The sequence below is a fragment of the Otolemur garnettii genome, unplaced genomic scaffold, assembly GCF_000181295.1.
Source record: "Otolemur garnettii isolate 467f Iridium unplaced genomic scaffold, OtoGar3 scaffold00083, whole genome shotgun sequence".
Classification (NCBI taxonomy): Eukaryota; Metazoa; Chordata; class Mammalia; order Primates; family Galagidae; genus Otolemur; species Otolemur garnettii.
In genome coordinates this window covers 5,394,632-5,407,873 of record NW_003852478.1, presented here as the reverse complement: position 1 = coordinate 5,407,873, position 13,242 = coordinate 5,394,632, and the positions used below count along the sequence as shown (strand labels likewise).

The following is a 13,242-nucleotide window of genomic DNA, read 5'->3' as shown; positions in this document are numbered from 1 at the left end:
AGAGGCAAGGGAACTTCCACCACCCACCACTACACAGACTGCCTATGATCTGCCAAATAATGACCTGTCTGTAAGATCTGTCTTAACCCCAGGAGTCTCACATTGCTGTCTTCAGCAGTACCTGTCATGAAGTGCAGAGAAGCCCATCATAAAGCAGCCCCTCACTGGTTCTCCTTAAGTTACCATATGTGATTTATGTCTTTCTAAACAGAGATCAGAGATAGTCCCAAAGGGAAAGCTATCAATAACAGGGCTGTACAAACTTTATAAAATAAAAACAATGAAAATAATTCAATTAAGTTATAAACATACATAAGGAGAATTGAGCATAATGTAAGAATTATTAATAGAAATATGAGTATGTGATGTATTTTGGTACTTCGTTTGTGGTGTGGCACTATCAATTCTATCCAAATATGCCCACCTTTATATAAAATTCAACTTAAAATTCTAAAACAAGATAAAACTAGTCCTTATTTTATAGTTTAGAAATGTTAGGTCAAGAAAGCCAAAAATAACTCCATACAACAAAAGTATGGACTGTTTGCCTCTAACACATTGGTCTAGCCTCTCTCAAAAACCCAACTTCACAAAATAATTCCACTATATGATCAGCCTGTGCCTAAGGATTCAGGAGCTAGAATCCAGGACACTAAAGCCATCAGATCCAGGTCTAGAATCCAACCAGAATGGTGAAGTTTACAAATGTGTGTGTATCACACATAAAATTCTATTTCAACATTTTTAATTACTTACCCCTTTGCCCAATTTCTTCTGGTAGGTTTTATGCCGCAGTCCTAATCCCAACAACCCCACACCAACAAGCAGCCACAAAACTAAACAAAGAGAAGAAATAATTGTTTTTTAAAAATGAAATTTGTTTTTATAATAATAATCTTTGTTAAGTTATTCCATCTTTTGGCCGCGCATTTTAGTGCAAATGTGAAATGTCTAAGTCTTGGGTTAATCTTCATGTGTGACATGCACATATAACCCACACTCTAACACAGGCTTCAAAGAATCTTCCCTAAAAATGTTCCAAGGTCATGAGCTTAAAGTAAAAATAAATCATATAAATATACCAGAAAAAAAGCCTCATGAGCTGGAACCAGCAGGAAAAATACCCGGCAGAATCGAGCCCACAGAGACAGCAGACAACGGAACGTTTGGAATGAGGAGATAAAATAAGCACGCTTAACATATTTAGAAAATCAAAGAGGATATTGAAAAGGACGACTAAGGAATGTGACACTAAAATAAAGGATCAAAAACTTTATAAAGAAGCCAAAGAGACTTCTAGAAATAAAAATAATTGTTTTAATAATTGAAATTAGAAACTCAGTGGACGAGGAAATCAGACAAAGCTGAATAGGGAATTAGCACTAGGGTAGTACAAAAAACAGAAGCAGAGGGCAGCGCCTGTGGCTCAAAGGAATAGGGCACTGGCCCCATATGCTGGAGGTGGTGGGTTCAAACCCAGCCCAAAAACTGCAAAAAAAAGAAAACAGAAGCAGAAAACATGAAAGGAGTTAAGAGACATGGAGAACAGAATGAGAAGGTCCAACATACATCTAATTGGAGTCTAAAAGGAGCAAAGAGAAAGATGGGGAAAAGAGGCAATATCTGCAGAAATAATACTAAGCATTTTTGAGAACTGATGAAAAACAAGATTCTTCAAATCATAAAGCCCAAAGACTCCAAAGCAAGATGAGGGAAAAAATCCACATTCACGTATATCATAGTGAAACTCTGAAACACCAAGACAAAGAGAGAAATCTTAAGAGCTGCCAGAGAGACAGATTATCTTCAAAGGAGCAACAGTTACACTGACAGCTGACTTCTCAATAGCAAAAATGACAACCAGAAGCCAGGGGAGTAGCATCTTCAGTGCGCTGAGAGATATGTAACCTACTACTAAAAGAAAAAAAAATCACAGGTGTAATCTCCTAACTAAAAGAAGGTAAGAGGGGTATTAAAAAAAAAAAAAAGGAAAAGAAAATCTAATCAATGCAAAAGAAATCAAGAAGACAAAGAAAAATACATATGCCTAGAAAAAGTAGAAAATGAAAAGGAACATTAAGATGATAGTAAAAAATCAAATATATCAAAAATCACTATTGGAAATAGATTGAACTCGCTAGTTAAAAGCCAGAATGAGTGGGTGGGCACAGTGGCTCATGCCTGTAAGCCCCGTGCTTTGAAAGGCTGAGGTGGGGGGGAATCTCTTGAGACAGAGTTTGAGACTAGCCTGAGCAACGTAGTGAGATCTTGTCTCTGGAAAAAATTAAAAATTAGCCAGGCATGGTGGTGTGCACCTATAGTCCTGGCTCCTCAGAAAACTGAGCCAGGAGGATCATTTGAGCTGACGATCAGAAGTTTGCATTTACAGCGAGCTGTGATTGTGCCACTGAATTCCAGGCTAGGTGACAGAGTAAGACCCTATCTCTTTAAAAAATATATAAATATTGACATTCTGGAAAAGCAAAACAATGGAAACAGTGGAAAGCCTGTGGTGGCCAGGGGTTGGATGAGAAAGGGAAGAGTAACTGGTGGATATTTAGTTTAGTTACAAGGGATGTTTAGGGCAGAGAAATTATTCCTAATGATACTGCAGTGATGGGCAGGTGGCATCACACGTTTGTCAAAATTCATAAAATGTACAATACCAAGAGGGACCCCTGAAGTAAACACTGGACTTTGGGTGCCTGTGATGTGCCAATGTGAGTTCAATTATAAGAAATGTATCACTTGGCGAGTGATACTGATGGGGGTGGCTGTATAGATGCAGAGTAGGGGGGTACCTGGGAAATCTCTGTATCATCCACTCAATTTTGCTGTGAACTTAAAACTTCTAAAATATAAACCTCTAAAATCACACAAAAATTTTTAAACACCTCTGTAAATAAACTGTTTCAAATGCCTCAATTCGACGAATCAAAAGACAAAGATTGTCAGGATTAAAAACAAATAAAACTGCTAGATTTTGATTTCAAAGGACATACTAAAACATAAGAACACACAAAGAAAAACCTCATTTCCCTTAAACTTAAATATGATCTTTTTGGTATGCAGAGTTTTATATAATGGTCCTACTGCTTTGTGACATTTCTTTTAGAAACACATTGAAAATTTATATAGCTTCTGGGGCAGCACCTGTGGCTCAGTGGGTAGAGCGCCAGCCCCATATACCAGTTGTGGCGGGTTCAAACCTAGCCCCAGCCAAACTGTAACAAAAAAATAGCTGGGCATTATAGCGGGTGCCTATAGTCCCAGCTATTGGGGAGGCTGAGGCAAGAGAATTGTTTAGGCGTTGGAGATTGCTGTGAGCTGTGATGCCATGGCACTCTACTGAGGGCGACAAAGTGAGACTGTCTCTAAAAAAAAAAAGAAAGAAAGAAAGAAAAGAAAATTTATATAGCTTCTGAGCAGAGTCTCACTTTGTTGCCCTCAGTAGAATGCTCTGGTGTCATAGCTCACAGCAACCTCAGACTCTTGGGCTCATGCAATTCTCTTGCCTCAGCCTCCCAAGTAGGTGGGACTACAGGTGCCCCCCACAATGCCTGGCTATTTTTAAAGATGGGGGGCTGGCTCTTGCTCAAGCTGGTCTCTAACTCATGAGCTCAGGTGATCCACCTGCCGTGGCCTCCCAGAGTGCTGGATTACAGGCGTGAGGCCTCATGCCTGGCCTCTTAGCTGTTTCTATCTCTTTACACTGTAATATTTTGTCTCCTTTAGTAAAGTTCAGGTCCTTGAGGGCGGAGACCATTGTATTCCTACCTTTGTATCCTACATACAAATACCTAATATGTTATGGGCATACTGCATACATTCAATAGCTTTTTATTTAGTCCAGTTCATATTAAATGAGTCAGATATTAAATAATATATGAATTTTATGTTTGAGTGTCTAGTTAATCAACGTTCCAAACATTAACATATTTAGTCTTCAAAAAAAGGAGAACAAGAAGTGGAGCAAACTGTCTCAACTGTTAGATCAAAACATTTTGGAAATCCTGACAACCGAATCATCTTATTTATGTTAGAAATGAAATAAAACTAATACAGAATGTTTATGGTTGAAATGACATGCTATCAAGATTTTGCTTTAAAGTACTTAAAAATGGCGGTGCCTGTAGCTCAGTGCTTACAGTGCCAGCCACACACACCTGGGATGGCGGGTTCGAACCCGGCCTGGGCCTGCTAAAATCAACAATGACAACAACAACAACAACAAAGCTAGGTGCTGTGGCAGGTGCCTGTAGTCCCAGCTAGTTGGGAGGCTGAGGCAAGAGAATCACCTAAGCCAAGAGTTTGAGGTTGCTGTCAGCTGTGACGCCACAGCACTCTACTGAGGGTGACATAGTAAGACTCTGTCTCAAAATAACTAAATAAATAAATAGACAAATAGATAGCTGTTAACAACATTGACAAAATGCTGATAATTGTTGAAACTGGGTAAAGAGTACATGAGGGTTCATTATTCTCTCTAATTTCATGTGTTTGAAATTTTACATAATAAATAAATAAATATATATATATATATATATTTTGCAGTTTTGGGCCGGGCTGGGTTTGAACCCACCACCTCTGGCATATGGGGTCAGCACCCTACTCCTTTGAGCCATAGGTGCTGCTCTAATAAATATTTTTTAAAAGAAAAGAAAACTTTACTTACAAAGTTTCATGTATTTGTCACTGTTTCTGAAAAGTGCTTTTGGACTATTTTTTGTTTGAAGAAGAAAGTCAAGCTTTTTCTTTGAACCAAATAGCATATTCAATCCAATAATTAGCATAATTGTCCCTGTTAAAAAAGAAGAAAGAATATGTTAAAGCTTCATCCCAAATCCTGCCAATGGTAAATTTCAGGGGCTAAGATTTCCTCTTACGGAGCACACTCTGAAAATTCAGCTGCTGAATTTATTTAACGTATCTCCGTTCCTAAGCAATTACTCTGGTAGAGCTTTCAATAACAGGGGTGATCCTAAGAAATCAGGTAAGGTTCTAGGAAATAAACTTTAAATGAGAGGACTCCAGCCTTTTCCTGACGAGGGATTTCCTTGAATGTTCTGACTATTTCCCAGTTATCAGGTTGCTAATGGTTTTCATGACTGACTGTTGATCGGGCAGGGGACAGTGGGAGCCTTATGAGCTGCCATAGGGACACAAAAAGAGCCCAGCCTGGAACCGAGTCAAGGAGCACAGTGGAACGTGTGTAGGTCTTAACATGGCAGTGCTTGTGGGAGCAACTCTGCCCTGGAATGTGGGCTCTCCCGGCACAGGGTCCTTGCAGGGGTATATGCCAGAACTACTCAATAGCCTGCTAACAGGCTGGCCAGGAAAGCTGAGCACTCCAAACTAACTTACATGTAAAATTTGCATGCTTCTAAAATCATACATGATAAGAATGGAAAGAGAGATTGGACACAACATGTCAATTAAGAAATGTCAAGTTGGGCTGGGCATGGTGACTCACGCCTATAATCCCAGCACTCTGGGAGGCTGAGGAGGATGGGCTGCTTGAGCTCAGGAGTTCAAGACCAACCTGAGCAAGAGCAAGACCCCATCTCTACTAAAAATAGAAAAGTTAGCCGGGTGTTGAGGCGGGCACCTGTAGTCCCAGCTACTCAAGAAGCTGAGCCCAGAGGATCTCTTGTGCCCAAGAGTTTGAGGTTGCTGTGAGATATGACACCACAGCACTCTACCCAGGGCGACTGAGTGCGACTTTGTCTCAAAACAAACAAACCAAAAAAACAAAAACAGAAGCATCAAGTAAAAGTTAAGCTTGGGTGGAAGGTTAGCAAAAGAGAAAAATGTCAATTTTCAGGAAATAGCAGGAGAAATGTAGAAAACACATTTATAGTTAATTTCTGATATAACACAGACTCTTCTCAATTCAGTTGTACCGTGTTTCCCCCCAAATAAGACTTGCCCAAAAAATAAGCCCTAGGAAAATTTCTATGCATTTGTTAAATATAAGCCCTACCCGGATAATAAGACCTAGTGACCTGCATTCCGGCACGGAGCGATAAGGAAGACTGGAATACCGTTTATCTGCCAAGCTCCTTTCTCCGAGCCCTTCGCACTTGTGCTGGTGTGCGGGTGCAGGTGTGGTAACCATGGTCGCAGGCACACTATTGCACACGTGCCAACGGCTAGGGGAAAGGAGTTCAAGCATCACTTGTGCCAGCCCCACCAACAAGATGGGTTTCCCCTGTCAGGTTCCAGAAGAAGATGACTTATCTGTATTTGAATAAATGTAGATTGTTGTATTATACTTAATAAAAATAAGACATCCCCTGAAAATAAGCTCTAGTGTGTCTTCTTGAGAAAAAAATAAATATAAGACAGTGTCTTATTTGGGGAGAAACACGGTATTAAAAGCTACTCTGAATATTACCAACATGACATCCTTTAGCTTTTGTGGGTTCATCAAAATAATATCATTCATACTGGAAAAAATGTTCTTAGTTGTCTGAAGCTGAGAGGGCTTTTTCTATGGTCCCACAAGTAGAGAGAAAAGACTTTAAAGCGCCTCATGCATAACATTCTACTAACAAACAAACTTGTTTCTGCAGACTGATTCTTATTTTCTTGTGCCTTCTTCTCGTGACAGACCCCTAACCAAGCTGGAATAAGAAAAAAGCAGGACATTGGGCAGGAGAACAGAGCAGGAGAGAGTACACACACCTGAAAGAAACCAAAAGAAATACTAAGTTTGGAAAGCCAAGGTTATTGCCGTAGAAATGCAGCAACGTATCTCTCTAACTAGATGAGAGCTTGGGCATGTACCAAAAATATAAATCTCCCAAAAGCTGGTTGCAAATATTTCACATAACTTAAAAATACATCTTCCAAACCAGCCTATCCCGACAGACGTCTAGCTCATAGGATAGAAAAGTTTATGTGAAAATGTACAGAGTCATGATCTGCGTATCAGGGGCACCAAGGGAACTGTGACGGTCCCCAAGTGGAGCCGGCACCTCTCCTGCTCAGCACACACCCAAATGAACTTCACAAATATCTGTGTCACGTCACACATGACATTTCCTCCATGTGACCAAAGTTCCGGGTAGGCAGGGACACTAGGAATTGTCGATATTCGACAGCATTTGGACACTGTTCCTGGACCATTGTCGGTGTGTGATAATTTTTTAATGGAAGAAATGAACAAATGGAAAAATAAATACACAAAAAAGCAACAACTAGAACGCTTATTAACACGCTTTGTCTATCCATCTTCCAAAGATGCTTTTTCGGCTGAAGTATTTGATGTATTTCACTTAAACTAAAGTGATAAACAACAGGTGATTCGTGCCTGCCTGCTATTCATCAATAATTTCATTACTACCAAGAAGACAACTTTTAAAATATTAAAGTAGCCAGCACTGTAGTTCGTGCCTATAATCCTAGCACTCTGGGAGGCCTAGGTCAGTGGATTGCCTGAGCTCATGAGTTAAAGACCAGCCTGAGCTAAAGTGAACCCTGCCTCTAAAACCAGCCAGGCAAGACCCTGTCTCTAAAACCAGCCAGGCATTGTGGCTGATGCCTGTAGTCCCAGCTACTCGGGAGGCTGAGGCAAGAGGATCGCTTGAGCCCAAGAGTTCAAAGTTGCTGTGAGCTGTGATGTTACAGCACTCTACCAAGGGCAACAAAATAAGACCCTGTATAACTAACTAACTAAATAAATAAATATTAAACTAAGCTAAGTTCATGAAAATTTAATTTTAGTATGTGAGTTCATAACCACTTAAGTAGAAAAGCATATTTATTCTATGATTTGAGAATTTATCATTTACCGTAAGATATATATATATACACATATATAATACATTTGGTAAAAACACGGTAAATAAAAATCACAGATAAAACTCAAGGGAACCCCCCAAAATGACAATCCCTGCGTGTGTTTATGAGCCCGCCATTCAAGTGGTAACACAAGCATCATGTTCCTGACTTTTCCAAACAGATGATATAATGCAGTGCTACACAGCGTATACTTTATCAGAGATGAAACTTTCTCCACAAAAAATTCACTTAAAAGGACTTTGTAGAAATAAATATAACTGAAATGCCTTGATGAATTAAGAAATTTATTTTTTATCTTATAATTTAAAACATCTTTCCAGTGTCCTATTTTTAAATATTTTCTACATATACGTGTGTTTATTAGGTTTCCATTTTTTGACTTCACAAAATTAAAAAGGCTTAAAATTTAATAACAATAACAATGTTTAAGATAAGGACTAGAAACAAAAACCTCGTAAGGAAGGAACGAACATAGATACATTCAGAAAAGAAATCAGACAATTGCGGCATCGAAATATTAAGCAATAATAATAATAATGCAAAGAAAGTAACATTCACGTTGTCAGATAAGGGTATGTCTATACTCCAGAGTCCTATTTTTAAAAATTAAGTGCATTAATTTTCCTAAGGAGGCAAGACCTCTATGCAATTCCACCAGTTCTATAAAGTGCTAAAGCCTGGCCAGTCCTCAGGGATATTTTTAAGCAGTTACTCGAATCCAGACCTTTGAAATGTACTCACCCAAAAGCACATCGGATCTTTCTCGAGCGTAGACGCCTCCCGGGACAAACTTAAAAGCCGTGCACCATGCACAGAAAAATATTTCTAGGCAATAAAATATCATGGCGGTGGTCATGGCTTTCCCAGGGCTTGTCCCCGAGCTGATGAGCTGTCCCAGCGCGTGAGGCCACAGGGACGCGGTGAAGACCGCGAGCACCAAGCCGGACGCGGCGGCAGCCCACGTGCGCAGGTGCAGGAGGCCGGCGGCCGACGCGGCTCCTGGGGGAAAAGGAGAATCAGATCGGGCAGCCAAGGGTGTAGGCCCGCCGCGTTGTAGCGTCCAGAGCCAGATGCACCTCGGGTGCACCGTCCAGTCTCCGGGCAGGTGAGAAAACGAAGGTCTGGCAAGGTTAAGGTGACTCGATCCAGGTCACACAGCCAGTTCTCAGCTGGAAAACGAACGCACAAAAGCGACAACTCGAACCTTATTAACGCACTCTGCGCACGCCATCGATCTGGTAGACCTCAGCCCAGGCCATTCCTCAGGAAGGACGGGGAAGGAAGGAGGCATCCAAGTAGCAATGAATGCTGAAATCAATCCATAGTCCGGTACATTTAACCAATCAGATAAAGGACATGAGAAAACAGCGTGGCTTCTGGAACATTTCCTGCAAGGGGCTTCCTAAAGGAATTTCTGCCCCTTGTCCTGCAATAGGTACTTCAACTTTCCCGGCCACCCAGCCCCAGAGAGGGTGTGACCGAGGTGGTCCTGGCGGGCTCTGCCGTAGCGGGTCTGCAGCCGGTCACCCAAGAGCCTGCGAGGGTCGGGAGCTGTGCGTTCTGCCTGGCCACGGGGTCACCCAGGGTAGCCCGCGCTGAGGCCATACAACCTCCCTCCCAATTCCCAGGAGGTCGCTCTGAAACAGCACTGCCAGGTCCCCCCATCTTGGAAAGATCAGTAAGACAGCTTTCTATAGATAATACTGCATTTCCGAACCCCCTGAATCAGCGAGGGCATCTGCAGTTCGCTGCGCTCTGCAAGAACTGGAAGGAAGGAAGAGTGGAGAGAGTGGCTGCACCAGCTCCTGAACGCCCTGAGGCTCAGCACGTTCCTCTCCCAGCTCCCAGGACAATGCCACGGGACTGCCTATTCCTCTCCAGTTCAAAAAGAACATCGTTTCCACGAACTTGGGGACCTGATCCCAGAATCCTCTACTACTGACAGAGTTAATTTTAGAATAAAGCTTCAAATACTTAGATCTACCATGGAAATTTTTTACTTTGAAATAAAACTACCGTAATGCCTATTTGCTGTAGAAATTTGAAAAATATGTAACTCTAAAGTATTAATTAAAGGTTGCCAGAGACTGAAATACCCACAGCCAATACTTTTATGTATTTCTAACTCTTCTTTTATGTATATATAGAAGTATTTTTCCATAAGTAGAATTGTCACACATATTGAGGATTATATGCTGCTTTTTATGGGACAAGAATATTGTCTCATGTTAGTTATTTTTTCTAAAACATTTTTATGCATAAATAATACTTCACGGTACAAATGTGGGTAGCCATTTTCCTACTCCTGGTCACTTATGAAGCTTCTGATGTCAAGCTTTTAAAACAATAGTGTAATAAGCATTTTTTTTGAGACAGAGTCCCACTATGTCCCCCTCAGTAGAGTGCTGTGGTGTCACAGCTCACAGCAACTTCAAACTCTGGGGCTTAAGCCATTCTCTTGCCTCAGCGCCGGCTACAATACATAGTTATTTTTTTGTTGTTGTAGTTGTCATTGTTGTTTAGCAGGCCCGGGCCAGGTTGGAACCTGCCAGCCTTGGCTTATGTGGCCAGTACCCTAACCACTGAGCAACAGGCACGGACCTGAGCATCTTTTTTTTGTCAATAAATCTCTAACCACATCTCTATTACTTCCTTAAGCAGATTCCTAGCAGTACAACTACTCTGTCAAGGGGTAAAAGCATTTTAAAGGCCATTACTTACGACCAGTTGCTTTCTGGAAAGGAAATACCAGTCTTTACTTTCTACACAAACCTGCCAAGAGTCTCAACATTTTTTAAACCCTGTCAAATTTCTTTCTTTCTAAAAGCCTTTACTGCATTAATGATGAAAATGGTATGACGTTTTAAATATTTTATTACTGGTGAGATTGATTTTTTTCCTATTTACTTGATTCCAATGACTTTTTTTTTTTTTTAGATAGAGTCTCAAGCTGTCACCCTGTGTAGAGAGCTGTGGCTTCACAGCTCACAGCAACCTCAAACTCTTAGGCTCAAGCAATTCTCTTGCCTCAGCCTCCCACATAGATGAGACTACAGGTGCCCATCACAACACCGGCTATTTTTTGTTGTTGTTGTTGCAGTTGTCATTGTTGTTTTAGCTGGCCCCTGGCCGGGTTCAAACCCACCAGCCTCAGTGTAGGTGGCTGGCGCCCTATCCACTGAGCTGCGGGTGCCCCTCCGATGACTATTTTTAACTTTTTATTTCAAATTATTATGTATACATAATACATAATAAAATAAATATACATATATTTGTATATTGTAAATATACAAAATAAATATACATATTTATAGGATACATATAATGTTTTGGTACAGACATATAATGAATAATAAATCAGGACAACTGGGTATCCATCACCTCAAGCATTTACTGTTTCTTAAAGAATGAGTCCTAATTTGATATTCTCATCTGAAGTCATTGAAAAGGCTTTGTTCCTTTTTTTTTACTTCAGAGAATTATCTGGAAAAAAGAAAAATCTCTGCAAATTTTCCTTGACTGTTATTCCTTTTATTTTTAATTCATTTTCTGTTTTTAAATAGGTTCTATTATTTTTAAATTCACTAAAACTGTATTTTTAAGTAGGTTATAAATTCAAAATATAAACTTCAAATGGTACAAAGGGATTTTCTGACCCTTTTCACACAGGTAGTTCCCCTTAGCCATTCACCTCTGCATGCGTCTATAAATACTCTGTGCATATAAAGACACCTACCTGTGTGTGAAATGCCTTCCCATTTTGTATGCCAGAGGTAGCATATAATATACACTGTTAGTCACTTTGCCATCTCCACTTAACTGTATTCCTTAACTGCTTTTTGTTTATTTGAGCCCTTCCAAATAATCTCCCCCTAAATCTTTACAACATCTAAACAGAATTAATGGTAATTAACTATTACTGCAACATTTATAATAACTGACATGCCAGTTTGCAAGAGATCAAGTTTTTTATGCAATAAAATTATATTCACACTGTAGATAAATTACACTGAGGTCCTAGCAATCCATTTACTGCATCGATGCCTGTTTTTAATAGAACATTGATTTTACTAATTTAATTGCTATCAAGGTTTAAGGTTCCCATATCTTTGCTTTTATGAAATTTTTCAGTTGTTGCCAAAAATTAATTTCATGTTGAGTCTCCAGTTGGGATTGCAAGCTTCAACAGTACAACAGGAAAATAGAATCCCTTTGGCTCCACTCTGCTCTATCATGTGGTTTCCAGAGATGAATCACAGTAAAAAGTAGGCACCAGCCCCAGATAATTAGGTGTGAGCTCCAACTCACACCTCATTAGGTGAGCAGGTGATCAGACAGGGAGGTGAAGCTCATGAATTAATGGCAAATTAGGACCTTGCCTTCCTCTGCTGCAAAGAGCTTACCAGCAGCCTTAAATCTGCTTGCCTCTGAGTCTTTAAAACTCCTTTGTCACATTTGAGAGAGACCGCGGCACTAGGTTAGGTTTGACTCTCCAGGATGTCACCTTCCTTACAAGTCTGGAGCAATAAGACCGTCCGTTCAGGCTCGGCGCCTATAGCTCAACCGGCTAAGGCGCCAGCCACGTACACCTAAGGTGGCGGGTTCGAATCCCCAGCCTGGACCCGCCAAACAACAATGACGGCTGCAACCAAAAAAATAGCCGGGCCTTGTGGCGGGCGCCTGTGGTCCCAGCTACTTGGGAGGCGGAGGCAGGAGACTCACTTGAGCCCAGGAGTTGGAGGTTGCTGTGAGCTGTAATGCCACGGCACTCTGCCCAGGGGGACAGCTTGAGGCTCTGTCTCAAAAAAAAAAAAAAAAAAAAAAGACCGTCCGTTCACAGCTTTCCTGGCTTCTTTCTTTTTTTTAGCTTTTTAGCTTTCCTGTTTTTAACTGGCAGTCTATGCTTCTGTGTTCCTCAGTTTTTCCATATTTAAATGAAACTGCTAATTACCTACCTAATAAGCCCTTTGCTTACATTCTGTGAGAAAGGACGTACTATACATAGTGAACAAAGCTTCCACCCAATTCATTGGCCTTTTCCAAACTGCACACAGGTTAAGAAGCAACAGCATAAGCTCACTGCAAACTCAGCGTCGATGAAGGTACCTGACCCCTTTCCTGAAGAATCTCAGGAAGCAGCTCCCCAATGAGAAAAAGAAAGGTTACTCCTGCGTGCACACGAACATCCACAGACTCCCAGGACAAGGCCCACCAGAACATAGACAAGCAAGTGAATCAGCTCAACAGGACAGCAACAGTGCACTCGCTCACAGCCGCGAGGGGCCTTAGAGAGGGGGCCTGGCAACCTCATCCATCCAGCAGCCAATCTGGATCACAGATACCTATCCATGCAGGGGTGATGGTGTGCATACGGTGTGCGGAAAGATACTTACTATGTCCCTCGACCCACGGGTGATGGTGTGCATACAGTGTGTG

The 13,242-nt window shown here is 41.0% G+C and overlaps 1 protein-coding gene across 1 annotated transcript in view; it reads right to left on the bottom strand.

Annotated features, from left to right (window-relative positions):
* Nucleotides 1-13,242, bottom strand: part of CWH43 (cell wall biogenesis 43 C-terminal homolog) — a 65,673-nt gene that overhangs the window by 30,278 nt on the left and 22,153 nt on the right. Inside the window, exons 7-9 of the mRNA XM_003794597.1 lie at nt 8,548-8,805; nt 4,676-4,801; nt 757-836 (exon numbers count right to left, since the gene is read on the bottom strand). Of these exons, the coding sequence (XP_003794645.1) occupies nt 757-836; nt 4,676-4,801; nt 8,548-8,805 (464 nt within the window). The remainder of the gene's footprint in view (nt 1-756; nt 837-4,675; nt 4,802-8,547; nt 8,806-13,242) is intronic.